Raw genomic sequence first — 27,374 nt, 5'->3', positions numbered from 1 at the left:
ATTACAAATTGCCAACACTCATCGACAACTTGGTTATTAGGGACTCACCACGACCAGAAATCCGCTCAAAATTCACTGAAATATCGCCGTTTTTCTAGCTTCAACCGATATGACTACCCGGAGACCGCCATTTTGCTGGCGTACAACTGTTGTTCGAGGCTCTCTGCAGAACGTCACTACAGTGACGTAGCGGTGACCTCTCAACTTATAAAACAAACTGAGAGATATACAGCAGGCATTCGCGCCGCATAAAGTATCACAGATCCCAGGACTGAACTATTTTTTCCAAGTTAAAGTTTGATTTCAGTTATGTGAGACTGGCAATGTCCATAGGACAAACGATGGTCATCGATATCACACGATGAAATACTCAGTTTGTTTTCTATAAGTTGAGAGGTCACCGCTACGTCACTGTAGTGACGTTCTGCAGAGAGCCTCGAACAACAGTTACACGCCAGCAAAATGGCGGTCTCCGGGTAGTCATGTCGGTTGAAGCTAGAAAAACGGCGATATTTCAGTGAATTTGAGCGGATTTCTGGTCGTGGTGAGTCTCTAATAACCAAGTTGTCGATGAGTGTTGGCAATTTGTAATTTGGATGGAAACTTTTCGAAATATCGCCGAACAAAGTTGCGACAAGGGTGCTGTCGGGCGTAACATGGACGCTTTTCTACGCATTTTCCCATAGCTGTGGTGGCGGGGTTAAAATCGTAAAAAGTCAAAACCAGCCCGTAAAAGGCATGAATCCCGTCCGAAAACACCACAGCTATGGACCCACAGCTACTGTCACATATACTCAAAAAGTTGTTGCAGTATGGTCCAAAATTTCTCGAACAGATGCAAGGCTTGGAGAACACTGTACAACTGTCTGAAGTCAGCACGGAATAGGAGACGTTTCAACTGCGAGACAGATGCATCTGGCCAACAAACAACATCCAGTGTCCGGTGAACCTACATGACCAGAAAACAGTTGATGCAGGCATTGAAGGAGAAAAACCAGCTGATAGAAAATGGACAGACCAAATACTATGCAAATACTATGCAACGTGTGTTGACAGGATGAAAGAAAGTATAAAAATCCAGAAGCTCAGATACAATGGAAACCCTAACGAATAAGGTTACCCGGCATTAAAAAAGTGCTCGGCTACAATACCAAATGGAAAATGACAGTCAGCAGAACCATGCCATCGCATGAGACTGTTCATCACCCAACTAATCGAAGTTGAAAAATGCGATAAAAATGACTGAAAAACCTAATCCACCTACCAGAAACTTGATAAATAACAATGGTACATTATCTAATAGACTAACAATAAATCTACTTAGCTGTATATTCCGAGTACCGGACGAAAACGGTAGACGATCCGACACCCCTGTGCTGTGTGTCATGCTGCCACCATGCCACACACTGATGAAGTCGCGCGAAATTGAACGACGCCGTTCTTCAAGGCAAAATTTGATGACGTTTTGCGGTTAATTTTGCGACAGTCCGATTTACCGTAAAACGAAGTTTGGTAACGCACGTACCGAGAAAAAGTGACACACATTATTTCACCATTCTCTCGAATGTTCGCCTAACTAGTGAAAAATAAACAGCTGCACGTTAGTTTTCTTTGTGTTCTAAAACGTAAACTGTGATTGGGGTGGCGTATTTCGAGGTCTATATAGGCTATATGGGAGGAGGTGAAAATGTGTTTCATACCCTGGTATATCTAAAACCTTCTCACTAGCTTACGTGAGACAAGTCGAACGCGCGCGCGCGCGCGCGACCATAGTTACACCTAAAGACGAAACGTACACTTCAGTCTCAGATCTTCGTCGAACGAACGTGCGCGCGTCCATAGTTACACCTAAAGACAAAACGTACACTTCAGATGGTCGTTGAGGGCATCGCATATGCCATCTTTTGCTTTTATTGTTCCAGGACACCCGTGATTTGTTATGATCGATGCCGTGCTAGCTCGCACGTTATTTTTACAAAAAGGTGACCCGATAAATCCAGACATGGAAACATAGAAGGCATATTTGTCCTACGAAATTTCAAGTCGCTAAATCAATAGCTTTTCCCGAAAATCGAATGGAGATACCGACGATCGTTATTTAATGGCTCAGTAACGTCTCGGCTCCAGTCGAGTCGTGTGGACATTAGAGACCGTAACTTCGAACGCCTACACACGTTGCAATCACGCTACGTGTGCGGTAAAGCGATTAAGATAATAACGTGACCTTTGACATCGAGGAAACTTGCAAGCTGTAAAAATGAATCTGATTGGCGCGGAAGTTTACTTTTATCCAATCATCTCTAGTGTTACAGCATTCTTTTGTATGCTCCTTGTTGGTAAACATTACAAGGATGGCTGCGGCTCGGAGAAGGTATGTAGGCTGTCAAGGACACATTTTATTGTATATTTTGTTTTTATGAGAAAATTTCAAACCGGAAAAACCTATAAGATGAATAAACTCGAGGCAAGGCAAAATCACTTGAAAATAACAACGAGGAAATAAAATAGGTGTAGTTCCTACATGTATGATGTAGCAACACAGCTGTTGAAGACGAGCGAGTTAAAAAATTATGTTGACGACGAGCAGTTGTATCATGAAAATCAAGTAACCAGAAAGTTTAGAAAGAAAAAAATAATTTCTTTGAATTTAGCGTAGTGTTCACGTGTGTAGGTGATCTGTCCCTTGCCATAACTACAGTGGCAGCCTCGACTGCATCCACGGGCTACAACATTCACATTTGCCTCTATCCTGTTAAAATTGTAGACGCAGACGAGAAGAGATCGTTGACGCACTTTTGGTTTTTGAGGAAGATGATAGTGACTTGGATATGCTGTTAACTGATACATTCTCAACCGGAAGAAATCTTGAAAATACACCAGTGAACCTCGATCAATTTTCGGACGATGAGTGCTTAGATCTCATGCCTTAATGCAAATACCTGCATCTATATGGAACTGTCTTTTGTTCAACTAATTTTTATTTCATGTTATCTTTGTCTATTTTATTTATTGATTATTATAAAAACATTTATATATTTAATTGTTTCTATAGCACTCAGCAAAATTCTCCTCTTATGGTACAAATTTTATTACTCAACTTCCAGATTTGCAAAACCAGACCTTACCCGGTTGCATGATGGACTCTCTCTCCCAGAAAAAAATTGTAGGATACAATGGAACTGCTGCAACAAGTATGGAAGCTCTGCTCATACTTCTACGAAGGCTAGCCTACCCAAACCGTTGGTGTGATTTAGTCACATTTTTTCAGAGGGATGAACCAGAGTTGAGCATTATTTTCAAAACGGTAAATAATTTTAATTTTATATACTGGTACACAGAAAGTGAAACCCACATGAGGCTTTAGAGCAAACCATAATTTGATAAAAATCAGATGCAGGGAACAAATAACAGTCTGTAAAACTGACGAGATTTCATAGTCACAGTCACATGCTGATATGTATTTAAAACAATTGCATTTTTATAACTTGCGCTACCTATCTCAAATGTGCTTTGGGTGTTTTACTTTTATACAGATTGTAGAACATATCTATGAAGAATTTGGTCATCTTTTGACATCTCTGAATTTAGTGTGGCTTGATCTGGTGACATTTGCTGAAGCAGTTCATAACAAGGGGGCTACACTAAATAATTGTTGGGGGTTCATCGATGGAACTGCCAGATCAATTTCAAGACCAACAAGTGGCCAAGGTGTTGTGTTCTCTGGGCATAAGCGAACTCACTGTCTTAAATTCCAAGTAAGGATATCATGTTTTTCACTTAGCTAGCAATCTTCTTTTTTAGGAGGCATAGTCTTTTCATGTGTGAATCATATTCATTTCACAGGTTTCTATTGGAAAAAAAGAGCAAGCTGTGTTCCTTAAGGAGACGTTACACACGTTATATATTAATTTTATACAAGAAATTTGAGCTAATTACTGTTAAGTCCAAGGGATCATTTACAAACTCACTCATAATTAGCCTTCCCACGAAAAATTTCAAATTTACTATTGAAAAAAAATTATTGGTTTGGAAAGGTGTCAATTAAATTGTTCAACGAATTTTCATGTCTGAATAATTCAAGTGTTTCTTCAAATGTTTAGAATTCCATATAAGAAAAAAATGTGTTTTGTCTTCTTATCAGTATCTCACTTTCTAAACCAAGTTGACAATATTTTTCCATTCAATTTCAGTCCATTCAAGCTCCAAATGGCCTCATTGCCAACATGTTTGGACCTATAGAAGGGAGCCGTCATGATGCCTTCATGCTTGGAGAGAGTTAAGTACTTCCAAAACTAGAGCAGCGTCAAAATGATGGCCCAATGATGTGTGTTTACGGGGACCCTGCTTATCCACTCCGACCCGAGTTAATGGGTCCATTCAAAGGAGAACACCTAACACCCCAGCAGCAGATTTTCAATCGGTCCATGTCTGAAGTACGTGTTGTGTAGAATGGGGCTTTGCAAAGATAATCACTTTGTTTGCATTTCTTGATTTTAAGAAGAATCAAAAACTGTACCTACAGCCTGTTGCCATGTACTTTCTTGTAGCAATTTTTACCATTCTAACTAATTGTCACACTTGTCTGTATGGGAGTGAGACTTCAACATTTTTTGATCTGCAGCCACCAACACTTGAAATGTATCTTTCAAATGAACAAGTACTGTAAAAACCTGTTTGTTTTAACCAGTGAAAAATAATTAGACGTTGAAATAGATTGTAATTCAAATTTGCAAATTTGTCAATATGAGAGCATCTTTTTTATGTGTAAAATGAAAAAATTTACTGTGTGATGTCCAACAACAGAGAAATATTATTTTTACTTTTTGGTGTATAACTTGAAATAATTTTATATGGTCATACTTCATTGTATTTTAAATTTTCAAAATAGAATCATTATTAATAAACATGTTTTCTTGATATATGATTGTCAGGAGTTATAGTGTCTGCTACAGGACAGTCTCAGATTTGGATTCACTCAAAGTTTTGGTAAATTGGTAAGTTGTTTGGGAACCTGCTGCAACCATGTATGTGTGTTGACTCTGCTGTGATATTTAAGAGAACTGAGATGATGACATCAATGTGAGAAGTGACATTCATATTCAACCACAGTTTAACTGTCCAGACAATCATTGTGATTGTCAAAAAATTTGCAATGATTAATTACCCAAAAAGGATAACGATGCAAATTTTACAAAAACTGCTACAATATCGGCAAGGTAGCCCATGGGAAACTGCATAAAAATCAGTGCAAGAAACTCTGAAATTTTATCATCAGATAGAGGAAAATTACACAAAAATTAAGAGATGCAAATTTCGCCACAATTTGAGCAAACTTGAGTGAGGTCACTCCTGTGAACCTCCAGGCCAAGTTTCAAAGCAATCTGAAACGGTTTAAGAGAAGAAGACCATTGCTGATGGAGAATGGATGGACGACAGATGACGACGACGGACAACTACCCTATCAGATAAGCTCCGCGTTACTGACAGCGGAGCTAAAAACAAAATTTTTTTTTTACAAGCAAGAGGCTGGGCTAAACTTTCATTCAGAAAACCTGTTGCATGGAGACAACACATTTCACTCATTTGATCAAATAAAATAACAAAAACATAATCTTATGAACAGTTATTTATTTTAAAACAAAACAACCTAAACATGGGAACCAAACACAATAGCTCAGGGAAAAACTGAACATTTTTATTCACATTTAAAATTTAATTTCTTTTTGCAAGCTGTTCTATCATCTTCATTTGCATTTCTAACTGCTTTTCTTGAAGTGCCAACCTTCTTTTTTCAACTTCCAGGGCGTCCTGCTTATACTTCATTTCCACTTCATGTTTCTGTTGTAGGTAGGAAAAGAGTTCACTCTTTGATGACCTCATGACCTTTTGCTTTTTGCTAGTGTGATGCTCTGGAGAGAAATGAAATTATATGATAAAAGAGTGAATTATAAATTGAATGGAAAATTTTGAAATGTTATGGTTGATGATTCTGGCTGTACACGGCTAAACAAAGCACATGGAGATTTTAGTACATGACTGCAACAGAGTCTGATCAGTACCAGTAACAGACCTTTAGTCTGTTACAGGACATGTAAAATTGGTCAGATATCAAGAAAATATTGACAGATCTGAATCAGGCCTATTATTGCATGAATGTATACAGTGGTATAATTTCTGGCTGTATCCAGTGCTGTGACCACATGATTGAGACAATGGTGGACAAACAGTGGTGTGTCAGTGTTGAAATTACACGGCCTGAAAATTTGTAAGATGGCAGGATTGTATATGTTCAGAAAATGGATCAATTTTGAAGAGAAAAATGAATAAAGGCATAATTGTATCCACATTTAAACAAATTCAGACCCTGTTGCAGGTCTGTGTACACAGTCCAGTATACACAATGATCATTTTGTGTACACTCTAAAACTGAAGAGGTTTAGAATACATCCCACAACCCCATGTGACTAAAATAAACCAATGATTGTGCCAATTATGGTATGCTGGCCAGAACCACCAACCTTGAAATGTACATATTACTACTGTCTGCTGATGGATCAGCCAATACCAGAGACTAACGGTCTGTCAGCCATCATTTTGAAAAAAAAACAATAACTGAATTTTCAAAGTGGCCGCTGACAGACCGTCAGCCCCTGATTGTTGTGCTTGTCAAGGTTTCAAGGTTGGCGGCACTGTTCGCCATGATGTAATAACACGGTCATTGGTTTATTTGAGTATACACGAACTGATGATGATGCAGGTCAAACTTTCATACCCGCTCATATCACTGTGTCTACAACACTGTATACAACTACAGGACTACAGCACTGACTATAGACATGTACATCAGCCTCTGTCACAGCAATAGGACATCTTTGCTGACACAGACCTTTGCCACAGGGTTGTATCAGGGTATACACAGAGCCTGTAACAAAGGCATAATTATTTGGTTTTTTTGGGGGGGGCTGTGTTGGAGAACAAAACACTTCTAAAGAAATTAACCCCCTGAATGCCACATTTACTGGCCTAAATTTTGTTGCAACATTTTTCATATATTTTTAACTGACACTTTTTTTCCAATTTGAACACAAAATGTATAGCAGGACATCGGTTTTAGATTTTGGTTAAAATTATTTAAAAATTATCTACACAATTTTTGTAATTACTGCAGATAATAAGCAGACTTTTTGTGGATGGTGTCAAAAGTTGACACTGGCATGAAATGGCTAATTATTACAAACAATGGAATTAATAATCTTGTACAAAGCAAAAATAAAATTACTCTAGCAACTGGCCCTGACAAAATGCTGTGGTACTGGTCTAGTCTGTATATGTCAAGACATCCATGTCTTGTGACTGGGGATGATGTGGGTCGATCTGCATATGACAAGTGCTGTGATGACATGGCTGTACACAGCACTGAAGACACATGCTTGTTTGATGATTTGACAGTACCCATGGTTGGCCATGAAACAAAGGAGTCACATACCACAATATAGATTGTACACACCTCATCCGCAGTCTGTGTTCTAATTCGTCAATTGATAGTCACGTGGGATGCGTTCTTTTTGTGCTGATCCACGTAAACGACGTCATCAGGCATCATTTGTCGGAACTGTTGCCTGCCAGGCATCAGTTCCGAAAAATGATGCCCGCTGACGTCAAAAAAACATTGCGCACGAGCGAACTGGAATGTAAACACAGATGTCGTCTGCGGCCGAGCGAAACGATAGTCGAGAAATTTCTCGGTTTATCCTACTTTCTGAAGAAGAACTGAATGCTCTGGTTTCAAACAAGGACTCGAAACGAACGAAAAAGATAATCAAAGGTGCATTGAACGTTTTGCAAAAGTATTGCGACCCTGTCCGGCAAAATGTTTTCTTGCTGAACCACTCCAACATATTACATCAAAAGCTTACATGCGACAACTTTTGTGTATGGTACATTCTTATGTATGACTACGGATGAGGTGTGTTACAAAACACATATTGACTGGCCATTTGGGCAACAGCATACGTCTTTAACCCCTCGGGCCTGTGAGTCACCCCCAAAAACAGACTGTTTCCCTCGGCCTACCCGCCGAGGGAAACAGTCTGTTTTTGGGGGTGACTCACAGTCCCTCGGGGCCGGTACAGACGTATGCTGTTGCCCTCATGGCCTGTCAATATGTGTATATACTGTTTCCCAGGAACAATGGAGAGTGGAGTCTATTTTGTGGATGGTCCTCTTATCCTTAAGGAACTGTTCTGTACAACACACTTCATATTGCCATATTTTCACCCAAAAAATGTTTTGTTCTGACTTGGTCACAGAAGATAACTTTGTTTAAAGTCATGTTTCCTTATGCAAATATCAATTTGGATTTGCTATGGGACTAGTTGTTCATGCTATTGCAGCAGAATAGATGATACCTGATTAAACAGTTTTTCAGCAAGACATGAACATTCAATGAATCTGAGAAGATACCAAATGAGGTGTGTGATAGTTCCTAATGACTGAGCATACCTTCTTGGTCATTGTTCACTGCTGTTGCTGTCATTCTTTTCATGGCAGTCTCTCTTATGGCTAGGGCTTGCTGTCTCTGTTCATGTTTTTTCTTTGATGCAACAACCTCCTTAGAAGTACTGGCTGCATGACTTTCTACATATGAAAGGACTTCTTGGCATAATTGTTGCAGCTCATTGTATTGTTCTTCTGTGCCAGATCTGAAATATTGAAGTATGAATTATAATAATACTAATAGCAACTAAAAAACTCAGAAACATTCAGACAAATCAATCTAATGATTAAAGGGGAACGTTACCCAGCAATTATGTGTTCAGCAATAAAAAATCTATGAAAATCTGGTGTGAAACCTGTCTTTGTTATTCAATTTCACTTACTCATAGCACAATGGCACCCATTTGAAAACCTTTGATTATAGGCGTAAGTGACGCAAGAGCCTAGCACTGCACCGACACTTGTAAGGCTTCCCAAGCTATAGACTATGGGGAAGCCCTGCAACTATGAGTGCAGTGCTAGGCTCTTACGTCACTAATCCGCCTATAACCAAAGATTTTCAAATGGGTGCCATTGCACTATGAGTGAGTGAAAGTGAATAACAGAGACAGATTTCGTGCCAGTTTTTCATCGATTTTTTATTACTGAACAAAAAATACCTAAGTAACCTTCTCTTTAATATAATAATGATAAAGTTATCACCTAATTTTAGAATACCTCTAAATTATAAAGCCCAAATGATTTTAGCACCACATACAGGTATCATATACTGAGTAGCAACAGCACTTGCATACTACTTACTTTTTCATGGACTTCTTGTCATTTTCTTTGAACTTGCTTAGCAGTAAATCTGCATGCTATCGGACAGATCTTGGTGATATTTTTGTTCTGTCTTCAGCCCAGGACCAATGACTCATCAGGTTATTGGCAATAGCTTGCCACTCTGCTGATGTATCAGGCCTACTGGCCACCACCTCCTTCAGCAAATCAACATCTTGCTGAACCGTCCAGCGCAATGCAATCCGTTTTGGTGTTGTCATTTCTAGAACTATAGTCCAAAATTAGATAGTTGACATGTAAATAACCTGGTCATAAATTAAAAACTAAACTAGATTGTTTAGATTAAAGGATAGAAGGTGTAACTTTGTGTGCATTTTCAATATTTTCATTAATTGCATCACCTGTGTTGACAAGCTGAATACTTTTAGTGTTTGAATGCTTTTGTGTGTAGAAAGAAACTACAGTTGATACACTAAACCAGAATATTGAAAGATTTATCAGTTACAGCCACTTCAACATCAAAGATACAAAGTAACAATTTTGTTATTTTTCATGTAAGGTGTTTCTCAGATTCATGCACTTAAGGCCATCGTCTGGGCTAATGTCGGTCAAAATGCTCAAAAAATCAAATTTTATTTTTTTCCTTCATTGTCACCCTCGACATGTATACTTTCAAATAAGCTATATCGTTCTTCAAAAAATATTAACTAAAATCGAGAAAATCGCGTTTTTTTCCCACTGACCCCTGGTAAAATTTTATTTAGTCTAATTATATATTCAAAACAGGTAAATCGCTATTTTTGGTTGCCTAAAAACTTTGTTGAGTTATGGCATCCTGTATGAAGTAGTGACCATTGCTTGCTTATTGAAGCAGCTTTTCAGAGGTAAAAATATGGCGTTGTGGAAATTGTGAGTTTGAGACTAATTGCAGTCTAAAAAAGCCAGATCAATGAGTAATCGGAAGAAATTTGCAACAAATGATTCTGTTTTATATTTTGTGTGGATATTACTGTAAGGCATATGAAGATTTTCATTCAGGTATAGCAATTAAACCAGAAAACAAACCATATTAGACGTTATGGTGTCCATATACATAACGAGTAAAGAATCTCACATGAATTTCATTATCATGCTGATTATAAAATCAATGTTTTTTTGATAATTAACAGTTCATTTTTCACTAAGAAAGCAATTACAACCAGGCTTTTGTAAATAGAATTCTAACTGACAATTTAAACTTGTCCAATACCCTATTTTGAGGTCGTAAACTTTGCATGAAGTATGAGTATCACCTTTATGTTGTAAACATTTCAATCCAATACTCCTAACAAGTGTGTTTTGTACTGCATTCGTTCTTGTGGCAGTAATGACTCTTGAAAGAATGGTTGGAATGCAATGAAAATCAGCCAACATATGTGAAATTAAATACTTTACAAAATAAACCTCAAAAAACAAGGTCATCCAATCATGTCATAGTAGAAACTTGACGGAAAGTTGTGAAATTTATTAATTTTTCAATCTTAACGAGATGACTATGATTTAATTTATATTGACATCTTATACAGTCATAGATTTAGGTTCATATTGTAATACATATACATCTGAATGCTACAGAAAAAATTCGGTTGTTGTATGACTTTTCATTCAATAGATATCTTTGCCACAAATTTCCTCATATTTTTAACCCTGAAATTGTCGCCATGCCAACCGAATATCCGGTTTTCCCCCTGCACTGCATTTTACCATCTACTGCAACAAAAAGATGACAAAATCTGAAAACAAGGTACTACACGGTTAGTGTTTTAAAATAGCCCAGACAATAGCCTTAATTGAAAAATTATGATAATATCATTCATCATCTCTAAACTTCATCATTCTTGCTTGTGGTATAACAATATATATATATATTACTTTGATGATATAATTTTGATCTATACCAAAAATTATGCCATCAGAGTACTGACTATCATCTTACAATATTTAATGGCTCAGCTCTGTTCACTGAAAATTCACTATCATTCAGTTTAGCAGGCATACCAAAACATAATAACGCTGATCGTAAATGACGTCACTGTATATGCAAATATTTTGTTTGTCCGAAAATTTCAGAGACAAAGTAGCAAATTGAACAAACAAGAACGACAAAAATCGAGCTTGGAGTCTATTGACGTGACGGCAAGAGGCATATAAATGAAATATTTCAAGTTCAAGCTATAAGTCACGACAATAATCACAGACTGATCGCATACAAAATTTGTCCGAAATTCTAGCGCGACGTGCCGATGTCGCGCGCGCCTTACTATATTTAGAAACAAACCTTGAATCCCGATCAACGCTATAAGCATGTAGTAAGTAGCTAAATTACAAAAAATATAATTTATAACAAAACAATTTTTAAAAATGTTTTCCTTTGTCACAATACAGCAAGTACAGCCCATTATTGTTTATAGTCTATAGAAAAAACAATCAAATCTATGTCACCTTTTGGCTGAACTTAAAATCTAATTACAAGTTCTGTAATCATGCTAGATACAGTGACATGGAAATTTGTCCAAAATTGCAATTAGCTCAGAACATTCAGAAAAACCGTCAACATTTTGAAAAACAAACGTTGCTGAGCTTTCAATTACCAAGAATCAAAGTTTTACTACTTACCAAACAAAATTACATGTTCATGTACACCACAAAGCATCGTACACAACTTTTCCAATTGGTGAAACCCAACAAGTATCTTAGGAAGGCAGTGACCATGGAGGTAGCAAAGCCACTGCACTGGGGCCTATATAATACATGCAATGACTAGTGTTTCAGAAATTTCCCGTTCCGCGTAAACAAAACAGAAAACCTGACAATTGGTCAGCAGTTAAATACGGTATTCTTGGTAAAATGAGAGATATACTTCATGCATAAAATACTTCAAATAGATCGCATATTGCGTAAAAAGACAAAGGTTGCCCGGCAAAGTGGAGGTGAACTGCATGACAGACCAGGTCAGCTCAATGCATTTCACAACATCATCGGGCATCGAGCGAACAGTCAAGTTTTCCCAGGTTCCGAGTGGGGCTATACCAGTTCAAAGTTGTCTACGATGCTATGCATTTCCTCAACATGACAGTCAGATAAGCCAGAAATTAATATCCAGTAATTATGAACTGGGGGTTTTGGAGCGGGCATCCTTTCGCTTGCCGTTTTGTTGCTTCCGTGTTCAGCCAAAGGTCACTACAGCTGCAATCTGAAGGATGCCCTCAACGAAAAATCCCCTCTGATAAATTGTGCTAAACTTTTTTGCATAAAATGTATCGTACTAAGCAACTTTCAACATTAACACATTAAGTGATAAAGAAAGTCGGAATACAAATCATTGGCATTGAAGTCACTTCTCAAATAAACCCTTATTTTTTTCTCGGAATTCACATACGTGAAACTTACCTTTTTCATGTAAAATACGGCTAGCAGACGACAAACGAACGTGTGACGTAATCAAATTACGGGAAAGGCGCGCAAGAAGTGATGACGTTTACGTTCACGTTACGTTCACGTAAGCAATCTTAATCTCTCTATTGTACCTGGCGATACCGGTTGGCGATAAAACTGAAACCTACCACACCTCAAACTGAATAAATGAGTATAGTTTAATCTTCGGGAAAGCGACATAGGAGGCACAAGCCTAAAGTCATTCGACTAACAACGATCAATTTCCTTAATCACACAAAAACTCAGTAAACTCTTGCTCGGAATCAAACTTGCAGCGCGGCATAATGCTGTATAGCGAAGACATAAGCTGTCGAGCAGTGTGCAGCGCTGTGGAATCCCATGTACTTCGAAAGTTGACTCAGACAACACTCAATGCAGAGTTTCCGTCAACAAAATTAGGATATATCCATGGAAGAAATATGTGTCAATGCAAACATCAAAGTTCGTAAGACGAAAACATTGATGACCGAGATCAGGATTGACGAGTTGACACGGCAGAGACCGGTGACGGCAACGTTGTGGGCACAGACATGCAATGAGTGTGTCATCGAACGGAATCTTTCGCGCTCGCAAAGGTCGTAAACTTGTGTGATATTTTGAAAGCCACGGCATCTCTGAGAATGAGAATTACTGTTTCGATTGCGTCGTCTCATTTACTTCATAAGTATAATGTAAATATTCTAAGTAACTCTGCGTACTATGGTTATCCGTCGCTAGCACGGTGAAAGCTATGTCCGCCGATGGCCAACTTGCCTTGGCATCAGTACAGCGCGAGACAATGATTGACACATTCACATGACCGAATTCGTACGTCTGCTTGATGGAGATACCCTTTAATGTAGCAAATTTCAGCTTGATGGGATTTATGAATGAAAGTATCTCCTGGGTGACGGGCCGCTTTACTCTTTAAATGAAAGTAATCCGCGTAAGTAAAACACAAATCGTGACGAAATTCATGCAATTTGTTACGATAATTTTGATCCATTTACGTCAAAAGAAAAATAAGAAGACTGTTCATGTGATAAATATATAATCCCATGGTATTTTTCTATGTTTGACGTCATCGTATACGAGTGTTTTTCGCGGAGCCGTACAACTTCGAGCCGAATATAAGGACTAATAAAATTGAACTGCTACTAGTCCTTTGGGCTAGTGGATTATTTGACCTTGTGTCGAGCCCTTGACATATTTTCACCGTCTTGGCTTGGTCTGTTATAGCATCTTTAGTCCATAAAATCAAGTCTACAGTATATATATATTCAACAGCCTTCAAAAGTTCAATATTATGTTAAAATACACCATGTGTTCACTAATTAGTAATTTTAACCATCTTGACCTGATGGTGAAATATGGACTTTGCAGGAAAAGGGTTAACAAGCTGTATTCTGAATGAGATTCAAATGATAGGACTGTAGGAACGGAATTGTCTAATTGGATAGAAATTGCAGTTATCCCCCTCTGACACCAGTGTGTGCATGGTTATTCTGGCTGTGGTACATTTTGACAAATGCATGTGTATGCATGTCTTGCTTCAACAGCATATATTTATATATATTTTACACATTCTGTATAAAATTGTCTTGAACAAAAAAACCCTATCATCAATTTGAAAGCTGGTAGTTTTACAAACTTGGCTTTGGTACGAGAACAGGCTTTGCAGTACTGACAAATTCATGATTCAGTTTTTCTGTATCTAGAATTTATAATGTGTGTCTTTCTAGAATAGAGATTCAACTTTTCTATGGTAGTCTGCAGACACAAACTTCATCTTTTGATCTTTGAAAGAGATGATGCAGTAAAGGCCAAGATATCTACAGTGAAACTTGGAGGAACAAAATTACACTTGGACTATGCAAATAAAGAATTTAAGAACAGAAAAAGGAAACCAGATGCAGCAAATGAACAAGGTACCGTAAAAACCCTATTAATTCAATCAGAAACAAATAATTGCAATTTCAAATTAATTAGTTTTTAGGAAATCAACTAAGCCAAAATAATTTTAGGGGTTGAATTATTACAGATTTGAACGTTTTTGACAGTTCATAAGTGATATGCCTACCATCTTCGACGATTGAAAGATAGAAAGGTGATTTTCTTGAAGTCCCAACTTAGACATTCTGTGCTGTACATTTTATTGTTCTGTATATTTGGTATTTCCGATCAGTAGCATGGATTTTTTACTTTAGCATAGATTTACGATAATCCAGCTTTTATAGGAGAAGTTCCTGTTTAAATCATTTACAAAAGTATTAGTAGGTAGAAATTTTTGAAGATCTGGTACTGTTAGTCCTTGTAATGGTATGCTGATGAAAAAATATTCTTGCATAATTTGTCTTTCTGAAATAGATTTACTCTATCAAAATCTTTAGTTTGTTGTGCAAGCTGTATGCAATATGTGATATTACCAAAGCTGTGCTTTAACATGATTTTTTGTAATGACACACATTAATTGACAAAAAGTACTACAATACTAAATAATTTTTATTATTTTGTCTCTTCTCAGCAAATTAAGGCACCAGCACTTGCAACTAAACAAAGATTATCTGGACCAAAGGGACGTGCCCGACCATCCAAATTTAGGAGAAAGAATGTCACCATGGAGACTTAATCCTGAAAAACAAAGAATTACCAGAATCTTTTCTCATTTTTTCCCAGTCACTTCTGTCCATTGCCGCAACAGTTTGTGTTTCCATGTGTAACTGTACAACTGTTTTTCTCAAAGCAAACCTTCTGTAACCAAGTACACGGAGATGATAAATATTGTCACATGACGTGAATACAATTAGACCAAAAAAGAAAATAGTTGTCAATTTTCTAGGAATTGACAGTTTGTCCATGGTTCTGAAACAAAAAAATGATGATGTATAATTTTGTGAAGAATTCATTACATCTAATGGTTTGTGTATCTTGAGTCAGAATTTATATTTTATTTCTTTTTTGTTATTTTGACAGTTATTACTCTTTCAAGAGGAGTAAAGTTTTTAAAAAAAAATCGTTTTTGATGCAATGTCTAGGTGATATCCTTGTATTTTGATTCAAATTAATGATTTATTTTATTAAGTTTATGTATAACAGAACATTACTTTGAAGTTACATAAGTTGTGCAATATCCATTGAAAGGTAAAGTTGAACTGTGCAATGATATCACTGAGTCACTATGTCATCTGTGTGGCTACAGTTTGAAAGCAGTGTTATAATACCCTGGTATATTGAGATTGTTTTATGAAAATTATTCAAAAGCTGAACAGAAACTGAAAATGAACCAATAGAGGATAGAGAGCATGGATATCAAATTATTCATAATATATTCATTTACCGCTTGACGACTTATTTCCCACATGAAAGATAATATGAACTATCACATTAATTTTCCAGCATTCCGTAATTCATTATGGCAGCGGAAATTTATGGTAATCAATATAGTCAAGGGATTAAAATCTATTGGTTGTAAATATTTTGAGTCCAGATCATTTGTTCTGAAATGTAATGAACTGAAATTGCTTTTTGCAATTTATTGAGACTGAAACTGCTCATAGTAAATCAAAATAAACTTACTACCCTCCTGACATCAAAAACTTACCATAGGTCGGCTATTTGTTTTAAAAGAAGTTTTCAAACACTTTGTACTTGGCTTGTCTACAATCATTGCCTGTGTACATATACGTGTACATGTTAAGTGCATTGATATTATTGATAACATGAATTTTGGTTGTCAACAATGACAATGCTGGCAAGATGCACAAGGTTGATCTGATATCTCAATATGTGAAACGTTAAATTTGAATGGACCATGATACAAACAAAATATGACCTCATATATGTACATGTATTCCAAACATGCTTGAAGATGTGGGTTGCTTTGTACCACCATGAGGCAATCTATTGATCTTACAGATTCTGTAAAACACTGCGTCCATATTATTCCAGAGTAGAATATCACTTCAGATGATGATGCAGCAAACTATACACTGATTGGCTCATTGAAGGAACAATCTACAAAAATCGATTGGTATCGGTCACAAGCTTGTAACTGTGTCAATGCCTACGTTTTCTCAATGATCACCATGGGACCACATCATTCAATAAATGTTTATTATTTCACTACTGATCTTGATGAATGATGTTCGCTACTTGTAACATGAAAGAAAATTCAATTGCCGATATATTGTTTTTACCATGTTTATCATTGCCATCGATTGCATCAACCAAGCAGTCTGTAAGTTGTCGAAATTGTTTGGGGTACGGGCAGCAGTGATTTGAAGACCCAACCCTTTCACCACAATCAGTGTCAATGGATTGACCTGCATTAACTGCCATCCATAATTTGTGATTGTGAACATACTTGACACATCCCTTTCCGAAAATGATTTCTACTGCAAATTTGCCGTAAGTTGATGCAAATATGTAACAAGCATATAGCTTGCAGTAAGGAGCTGCAGAAGTTTGCAGCTAGCTGTGACCCTCCTGCAAACCCTTAAATCATTTTGCATCAAATTTGCGGTAAGCGACTAGGTTGCTGCAAATTTGCGGCAAACAAGTATATTGCTGCAAATATGCAGCAACACATGATTGACATATTGCCCAATAATGTAATAAAAGAACCTTTGACAATCCGGTTGGGTAAGGGACTGGACACAAATTACAGGGGGGGTGGGGGGGGGGGTGGGCCGGTGTTTTTCGAAACACCACTGCCTCAAAAATAGTGACCCTTCAAAAGTTCATGCACAAAAATTAGTGACCCTCCCCTTATCCGTGCATGAAAATAAATGACCCTCCCCTGTTACTCAATACCCCACCAAACCCGCAATGTGTTCAAGACCCCTCTTCTGACTTGCTATATTTTGAAATCCCCCTCCCAAAAGGAAGGCAAAATGTGGCTGATATAACTCTTTGTCAAAAAACTTTCAAATCATATGTGTGTGATAATTCATGTAAATGTACTTTGCTTGAAGTGGCAGGTAAAAAGTGCATGCGTGTACAAACAATGTAATTTTTAGATTTCATCAATAATGTTGATTCACTATACATGGGGTCTATGACAAAACTGTAAAAAAATTCTTTCACAATTAATGGTATGCACTTTTGTGCATATATGGACCCTGAATAATTGACATAATTGTACTTGATTAGAAGAGGGTGGTAACACGTGCATCTGTGTACAAAGAACTTTGTTTTTGGAATTTCGTATAAAAGGTTCATCCATCATACATTGTAGTCTATGACAAAAGTAAGAATAATTGTTTTAAAATACAAAACTTGGCAAATCTGCCTATTTGTGTACACTCGATTATTGGTATAAATGTTCATGATTAGACTAGAGTGGTTTCAAGTCCATGGTTGTGCAAGAAATTTCATTTTGGCATATCATTGAAATGTTGATTCACTATACATGGCAGTCTATGACAAAACTATGAATAATTTTTTTCCAATACAAAACTAAGTAAATCTGTGCATTTATGTACACCTAAGTATTAGTATTAATGTTAATGATTAGACCAGAGTGGTTTCAAGTCTATGGTTGAGCAAGAAATTGATTTTGGAATTTCACTGAAATGTCGATTCACTATGCATTATATGAAGTCTATGACAAAACTATGAATATTTTTTTTTCCAATACAAAACTAAGTAAATCTGTGCATTTATGTACACCTAATTATTAGTATTAATGTTCATGATTACACCAGAGTGGTTTCAAGCCCATGGTTGTGCAATAAATTTGATTTGGAATTTCACTGAAATGTCGATTCACAATGCATAGCAGTCTATGACAAAACTATGAATATTTTTTTCCAATACAAAACTAAGTAAATTTGTGCATTTATGTACACCTAATTATTAGTATTAATGTTAATGATTAGACTGGAGTGGTTTCAAGTCTATGGTTGTGCAAGAAATTTGATTTTGGAATTTAACTGAAATGTCGATTCACAATGCATAGCAGTCTATGACAAAACTATGAATATTTTTTTTCCAATACAAAACTAAGTAAATCTTTGCATTTATGTACACCTAATTATTAGTATTAATGTTAATGATTAGACTAGAGTGGTTTCAAGTCCATGGTTGTGCAAGAAATTTGATTTTGGAATTTCATCGAAATGTTGATTCACTATACATTTTAGGCTACGAGGAAACTACAAATAACTCATAGGTTATCTGATCCTAAACAGTCATTCAAAAGTTGATCGACCTGAAGCTTCCAGTTGTTATTGATGACATTTTGCACTATTCTGAATAGTTTGTATTCTGTCAATGTCCTCAAAAAATAAAAAATGTACATACAGCAACATGAACATTTGACACCGACCTATACCTAATGTATTGCCAATGGGAGAATGATATCAAATAAGTGATCTCCCAAATTGTTATTGAAAGAGTCATAATAGGATACAGTTATGCACAATAGAGGAGTTGGATAAGTAGAAATCATGACAACTTAAATCAATGTGGCTGCTTGGATCATCAATACATTGTTTATTACAAACAAGATAACAAAAACGTAACGGTTAGTATTTCATGTTAAGATACACTAACGTACGGTAATCCCAGTCTCCCTCCCACAACGAATAGAACATATACTACACGAAGAAGAACAGTAAAAGACCTGCACTGGAGATGGAAGACGTCCTGAACATAGGTGAGTGCACGGTCACCAGTGGTCTGTTCCGCTCTGCCATGGATGGACGTGTGTGCATGTGCCTGAGAAGAAGACGGACATATGTGTACACGTCTATGGGCGCATAGACTCGGAGCGGAGTAGACCTCATGTGACTGCACGTAGTGAGCGGAGATCAGCAAGACAAGATCCTAGGCCGTACAATGAATCCACAAGAAACCACACAACATTCCAGCAACAGTAAACGTTGTGAACAACGTACATAACTGGATACAGCATGGGCTAAACGAGGATCGCAATACCAAACGGCCTTTTTAAAGGCCAACACAAACTCAAAAGGGAGAGTTACCGTATCAACACTGTGCCATGCCTCAACACCAAAAATTTACACTAAAATTGCACATAAAATTACAAAATAAAGACGGGCGGTAACAGTATAAGCCGGCACAGAAACAGAGAACAAAATAGTGCACATTACAAATATGTCGCATTACACGGGCACAAACCAAAATGAACATTGATACACATAGCAGCCTCGAATTCATCTCAATATCCCCTTCCAAAACACAGAATAGAACACATCTCATGTCGAAGGCATGTCATGAAGAACACTATCAGAAAACGGTGAGATACCAATCAAACCGTTAGATAGAGGAAGCGGATTGACATTGTATACACTAATGATTACATAATAAGGAAGCGTCAAAAATAACTCGTCAACCAATGATTTCAAACAAAGTTTACAACTGACAACTTATAACACAGAAAAAATACAACATTTTGACAGCACAACATTAAACATGTTGACGACCACATATATCTATCTATTTCTCAATCTGGTAAACACGATACGAACACGACCTTGAACACAACTGAACAAAATGAGATATTCTAGCTTCCAGAATAAAAGAACATACTTCCAGTGGGACAATATAGGAATACATACAATCTTTCAATATACCACACATTTTATCCACTGAAGATGAACTTGAGGCGACTGATGAAGAAAGTCTGGCAAACTTTCGAAACATAGCGTTAAAGGATCGCAGTGTCGTACGCAGTCTCTCCACTCTGGAGTACAGTCTGCACTGACACGCAGATTACAGCTGTGTCTCACCGTGCCTAATCGGTCCTATACACAAGGCAGTGAAACAAAAACATACACACTAATATACATTAAATGCAAATCACTAATACATGAACGATGTGTGGAGTTGCTTTCCCTTTACTAACTTTTGATAACATGGGTCGAGGTGAAAGGCTTTGTCCACGTTCTCAGCGTTAGAGTATATTGTTGAGCACAAATTTGAGGTTTAAGATTACACTCCATCCCGAGTCACTGTACGAAAATTCAATGCGCTACTTCGCCAATGTCCAACATGTCCTGTGTATCAGCTGCGAGCAGCCAACATGTTTTGCACTCTCCGGTCACGGTTCATCAAGGTCAGTTCGCGCATTGATATTGATTTTTCGTGTTGAAAGAATTTTTACTCTCATTTTAGTCTTTCTATGATAAAAATAACCATTTTCATTAAACTATAAATTAAATGCTATATTAAGTATGAAATATAATGGATTGGTGCAGATGTAGGGTCAATTCAAGCGTTTAACCAGACATGAACTGAATATGCTCACGTCTCTTACAACAGGTTCATTAATAGAAGTGCGCTTCACAGAACAATCAGATATGTGTTATAACACTGTATGCAGCAGGTTTTATCAACTTCGCAAAGTACTCTCAGATATAATCACTGATTACAAAACTCTATTTAATATGCAAATGAGCTATATATCAACCTGACACTGCTCAATGCTTCAAGGGACAATTACATATCTATCAGATCAACATTTGTAGCATTTTTATTAAAATTAATGCTGTAATTTTAGACTAATATCACTAATTATAGGTTAATTAAATATGCAAATGAGCTCTAAATTAACATGACACTGTTCAATGCTTCATAGCACAAATATATATTTATCAGATCAATATCTGTAGCACGTTTAACCAAATTTGGTGCTGTAATTGCAGAGTTATATACCTAATTACAAAGTTTCTTAAATATGCAAATGAACCCTTAATTAACTTCACACTACTAAATGCTTTACAACATAGATATCTGTCGGATCAGTATATGCAGCAGTTCTCGTCACATTTGATGCAGTTATTTCAGAGTTATATGACTAATTATAAAACTTCATGAAATATGCAAATGAGCTATTTATTAACTTGACACTGCTCAATGCTTCTCAGTACAATTGGATATTTATTAGATCAACATATGTAGCAAGTTTCATCAAATTTAATGCTGTAATTTTGGAGTAATATCACTAATTACAAAGTTCATTAAATATGCAAATGAACCCTCAATTAACTCCACACAACTAAATGCTTTACACCACAATTAGATATCTGTAGGATCAGTATCTGCAGCAGATTTTATCACATTTGGTGTAGTTATTATGGAGTTATATGACTAATTACAAAACTTCATAAAATATGCAAATGACCTATTTGTTAACTTGACACTGCATAATGCTTCTCAACACATTTAGATATTTATCAGATCAATATCTGTACCCAATTTCACTGACTTGGGTGCAGTAATTTCAGAGTTATATACCTAATTACAACGTTCATTAAATATGCAAATGAACCCTTAATTAACTTCACACTACTAACTGCTTTACACCACAGTTAGATATCAGTCGGATCAGTATCTACAGCAGATTTCATCACATTTGGTGCAGTTATACTACTAATTACAAAACTTAATAAAATATGCAAATGAGCTATTTATTAACTTGACACTGCCCAATGCTTCTAAGTATAATTAGATATATATCAGATATATATATAAGATATATATATAGATAGATATATATATATATTTGTTGCAAGTATCATCTAATTTGGTGCAGGAATTTCAGAGTTATGTCACTAATAACAAAAGTTCATTTAATATGCAAATGAGCAGACAATTGACATGACACTCACAGTATCATCATAATGTTGTAAGATTGTCATCTGTGAAAAGTTTCATGAAATTTAGTGCATTTTTTGCTCACGTGTGAACACGTGAGCATATGTCGCAGCGATGTCTGTCTGTCTGTGTGTCTGTCTGTCTGTCTGTCTGTCTGTGGTCCATTTTCTCAAAAACGGCTGAACGTATTTCAGTCAAATTTGGTAGACATCTTCAGAATTCAAATGGCTAGAACTGAAAAGGTTTTGGTGGGCGTGGCTTGGATATTAATGAAGTTATGAAAGTTTTAATTTTTCTGTTACGCCGCGTATGACAAGTGAAAACAATCGACTGTTTGAGGGCGCTGTGAAATGTGCTTGTCCAGGTTGGCTACAGCTGGATAGCTCTGGTTTCAACCACGGTCCCTCCATGTTTCAACCTCGTATTGAACATTAAAAATATATTTTATTACTCATTCAACTCACTATTCAAGATAAAATATCGTTTAGCAAATTAGCTTTATCCTTGGTAATTGATTGTTTCCCTCGCTGCTCGATCGCCAGAAATGAGTACATACGTTCTTAGCCCTGCGTACGATGCTGTGTGTTCCGCTACAGCTAATAGCCCCGCTCACCACAGCCCTGCAAAGACCCGTACGTAGAGTTGGTGACTTCAAATCCATTTTTGGACTTGACGTAAAAAGCCAAATTACTGCCGAAATTCAGCGTTCTTGGGCCCAAGTCGTATCCCTGCCTACCTCAGCTACTCGATCGCTTCCAAAAATGCCAGTCTTTTATTCTTTTTTCGTAAATAACCGTCGATGTCGGCAACTCTCTCGCTAGCCCTGCGTACGTACGCAGTGTACGCTGTGCATTCCCTGTGTGCGTTCCTAAACACACAGCGTACACTGCGTACGTACGCAGGGCTAGCGAGAGAGTTGCCGACATCGACGGTTATTTACGAAAAAAAAATAAAAGACTGGCATTTTTGGAAGCGATCGAGTAGCTGAGGTAGGCAGGGATACGACTTGGGCCCAAGAACGCTGAATTTCGGCAGTAATTTGGCTTTTTACGTCAAGTCCAAAAATGGATTTGAAGTCACCATGAAGTCACCAACTCTACGTACGGGTCTTTGCAGGGCTGTGGTGAGCGGGGCTATTAGCTGTAGCGGAACACACAGCATCGTACGCAGGGCTAATACGTTCTCTACTTAGCCTCATGGCATGGAAGTGCTGATGAATAATAACTTTGGGTCAAAGGTATGAAGTGTCCAATCAGGTTCGTGCACAGAGTCCAAGGCCATGACCTACTTCATGTACTTCTGCACTGTTTTGATTTTGCTTCGCCAAGAAACGTGTCCGTCATTGTCCATAGAAGTATGTTTGCTCTCCTTTGAGGTTGTTTGTGAAACAAATTCCGGGATAGGCCTTGGAATGCATACGATCGGCATCGCGCGGCAGTGCATGTAGCTAGCCCTACGAGTATGACGAGAGTGTCCGGCTTTGGCTACGCCGCCTCCCACCTCCGGTAGGCGGCGTAGCCAAAGCCGCACACTGCACTGTCGCTATACTCGTAGGGCTATGCACGTAGCGTACCATGCTTGTGTAACTGCCGAGCTCAACGTGCATTCACGGTTGATACTCGTGTACAATCATGATGTGTTCAATTCTGATGAAGATTCATAAGTCTTAATTTTGCAGTCTTTTTTCCGTACGATAATCCCGACAATACGTGTTACTGTTAGACGAGGTGGCCATTTTATGATAAGTTTCAATACTGCACAGCTACATAGCGTCACTATCGTGTGATCGAGGTACAGCGTTGTTGAACGGGATACAGAAACTCTGCAGAGGGAGAAACGATCGTTGACATGAACAGTCAATGTACTTCAGCACGTAGTCCGCAGATAGCGGATCGAGAAAATAAACGTGTCCCAGTATTAAAATAACGGAATATTTATGTACATTAACTCGATATTAATCAAATTTCCAGCTCATCGCAAAAAAATGTATTGCAAAGATTAATTTGTCACTGACAAATACTGCACTGTATGGAAAAAACAGTCTGTAGAATAGTTCAATTTCAAGTGGTATTACCCGAGACAAAACACTTGTGTTGTCAATTTTGATTTCATTTCATAAACTTCATACTCATCGAGTATCGTGTATTTCAGCCTTTGTGAAGCCATTTTATTGATATTTTCAATTTTGTCTTGCCTTTGTTGTGGAACATGTTGAATCGTCTCCGTGGACATGTAGGCAAAAGTGTGACGGGGTCGAAGTGACTTGGGTACCTGGGGCCGACCAAAACCAGTGTGAATTACTGGGGTCAAAGCGGACAGCGGCCGGGATGACGTGTTCCCCAAGCGAGCTACCTTCAGAAGTCTGTTACATCGCAAAAAACGTCAACTTTTAAAACCCGTCATATATTTACTGATGTTATTCTCAGCATCACAAACATATACTCCTCTGCTATGTATCACAGCAAATAGTTATATTTGAGCGCCCCGTAAATGGAATCCTCGTTTTTTTGCGAACCCGGAAGTGTGTCTTGCTCAATGCATTTCCTACCCATAGCGAGGGAAACTGCCCGCGTTCCCATGCTCCCATGCACCCTTTTGCAATGCCAGTGCAACGCCATCTGTGCAAAATTTGTGGTGGTATGCTCCCGTGTGATGGAAAACCTCTCTTATTCTAACAATGACGTAGTTTACTTTGGACTTCGATTTCGTAAATGTGATGTCCATGCAGTGAGTTTGGGTTGGCGCGCTTATAATGCAATCTTCGCCCGCCTGCGGTCCGATATCCCGCATTTATTAGCGATATTTATCTGTTTTGACTAGACCAAAGTTGGCAAAACTTGCTATGTACATTAAAGATATTATGATACAAGATTATTGAAAGTCATTTGACATTTTTTTCAGCCAATTCCCAATATGCATATTTAATGAACCTTCCAAATTAGGGATATATACTGGCATTTACTTGATAAAATTTGGCGAAACATGCTGTGTACATTGATCATTATACCAGGTTATAACAGTATTGAAAGTCATTTGCATTTTCATGTCAGCTAATTCATAATTTGCATAAATAGCTAACAAGCTTTCACGGTTTGGCATATAGAGCTTGAAGGACTTGACCAAAGGTAATGACACATGCTATATTGTGATACAATGACAGTACTCAAAGAAATTAATTATTTTTATTCAAGCTAATTACATATTTGAATACTTAATGACCTTTAGAATTGATCTGTGGTGAAATTCATTGTGTTGATCATAACACTTTAAATGTAGCAAAGCATGTAGCAAAGGTTCAAACTTGCACATAAATGCAATATATAATGAAACACGTGAGCATTTTCAGTTCATATCTGGTTCTTGATATATGTCTACACTGTCATTACCGTCTTCATTGGGAAACCATTGTACGGAAAAAAAAAACAATATTGCATAACTTCATTAATATGCAAGCCACACCAACCAAAAGCTAATCAGTTCTTGCAAGAAGCATATGGTACCTGTGTACTAAATCTGACTTGAATGCGTTCAGGCGTTTTGAGTTATCGTGTAAACAGACAGACACACACACACACACTAACACACAGACAGACAGACAGACATCGCTATGACATTAGCCCACGTGTTCACACACGTGAGCTAAAAACGAGGCTACATTATCAATCCCACGTAATGATTTGTTGATCGCACTTCCGGATCGTCATGAGCCGGGGTCATGCAGAGGCTTGATCGGCGAAGTTAGATTTTCGGCCAGTGTCGGCTGCGTACTTGTGATCAGGGAGTTATAGTGGGCAATTTCGTGATCTTTCTATGGAATCGCCAGCCAAATTATATCACATAGTTGCAAAAACGTATATACAGTACCAGGGACAGGCGGAGTTCTAAATTTGTGAACGCGAGCAGCAGTAAAGATGCCGACTATATTTTCTGAGTACGGTAAACCGTATTTACACACAGCACGGAGAGACCTGCAACCGGGAATCGTCCAGCGTCTGCGAGCCGTTCACAAATGTAAGCCAATGTACCACAGGCGTGATGTTTACTGGGCAGTGTGTATGAGTGTAGTTTATGCTACGTTTCGACGTTCTACGGAAGAGAACATCAGAACGTAGTAGCATAAACTACGCTTATACAAACTACCCAGTAAACATCACGCCTGTGCAATGTACCGTTCGTCTGTACATCGCTATTATGTTTTGTAATCATTTTATTGCAATGTTTATACCTAAAGATAAATTTTCGTTGAGTACTGATTCATACTGAATTCACTTACGTTCACAACAGTTACTTACAGTAAGTGCTGAGATTTTTGCAGATTGTCGCCGACGTGTATGTAAACAACATAGCATACGGCGAGTTGTCCGCTGTCGGACATTTTAATTAATTTCATTCATGAATATTTTATGCATTTTCTGCTTCAATTTTTCAACTTGATTTTGTCTCATTTTCAAATAATTATCGATTTCTTTCATGAAATTTACAATGTTTGGTCAAACGGTAAAGACTTGCACTCTTCCCTGAACGATTTTATTTTTCAGAATCCATTGCTGGTACACGTACCCTAAAGGGGACAAGAAATTCAGAGAACAGAAAGCCAAATCGCAGCCTTTGACAGTAATGTAAATGTTACATGAAACTTCTCAAGTCAAAAGAAAATCTTGACATGATCATGACACTTATGTGGCATGAAATGAACATGGCATATAAAATAAATTGTACCACAATTGAATTTAACTTTTTTTTCTCTGTCGTCTTTTTATTAATAATAACTTTATTTGCGCTGACCATTGTTTCTCGTGAAACTGGTATTTCAGAGCTTAGTTGGATAAAACACATCTTGTGCTGTCCACAGTCTGCCTTAAGATTTGTCAGATTTTCATTCTCAACCATGTCACTGACATTGGCCATGTCTACACAAGTGATTCTACAACTTCTGTGTACATATCTGAACTGAACTTATATTTTTGGAGAAGATAAAATTTTGAAACTTGTGGTACAATACAAGAAATTTTGCTGTCACTTAA

The 27,374-nt window shown here is 37.4% G+C and overlaps 1 protein-coding gene and 2 long non-coding RNA genes across 3 annotated transcripts; 2 read left to right on the top strand and 1 right to left on the bottom strand.

The window, feature by feature from the left end:
* The first annotated feature begins 1,166 nt into the window (after nucleotides 1-1,166).
* LOC139122497 (uncharacterized) lies at nucleotides 1,167-4,744 on the top strand. Its single transcript, XR_011549488.1, has 4 exons — nucleotides 1,167-2,371; nucleotides 2,765-3,304; nucleotides 3,534-3,755; nucleotides 4,191-4,744. It is a non-coding gene; the product is annotated as an uncharacterized lncRNA (long non-coding RNA).
* Nucleotides 4,745-5,608: 864 nt separating this feature from the next.
* On the bottom strand, nucleotides 5,609-12,359 carry LOC139148839 (uncharacterized). The gene is made up of 4 exons (XM_070720270.1): nucleotides 11,932-12,359; nucleotides 9,298-9,544; nucleotides 8,503-8,702; nucleotides 5,609-5,909 (listed from the first exon to the last, which is right to left on the bottom strand). The coding sequence occupies exons 2-4, from the start codon at nucleotides 9,303-9,305 to the stop codon at nucleotides 5,713-5,715; spliced, it is 405 nt and encodes a 134-aa protein (XP_070576371.1). The 5' UTR covers nucleotides 9,306-9,544; nucleotides 11,932-12,359; the 3' UTR covers nucleotides 5,609-5,712.
* A 13,931-nt stretch (nucleotides 12,360-26,290) lies between these two features.
* LOC139148832 (uncharacterized) lies at nucleotides 26,291-27,084 on the top strand. Its single transcript, XR_011556025.1, has 2 exons — nucleotides 26,291-26,361; nucleotides 26,889-27,084. It is a non-coding gene; the product is annotated as an uncharacterized lncRNA (long non-coding RNA).
* Nucleotides 27,085-27,374: the final 290 nt, after the last annotated feature.

Source organism: Ptychodera flava, chromosome 2 (assembly GCF_041260155.1).
Source record: "Ptychodera flava strain L36383 chromosome 2, AS_Pfla_20210202, whole genome shotgun sequence".
Lineage (NCBI taxonomy): Eukaryota > Metazoa > Hemichordata > Enteropneusta > Ptychoderidae > Ptychodera > Ptychodera flava.
This window is presented reverse-complemented; position numbering and strand designations above follow the sequence as displayed.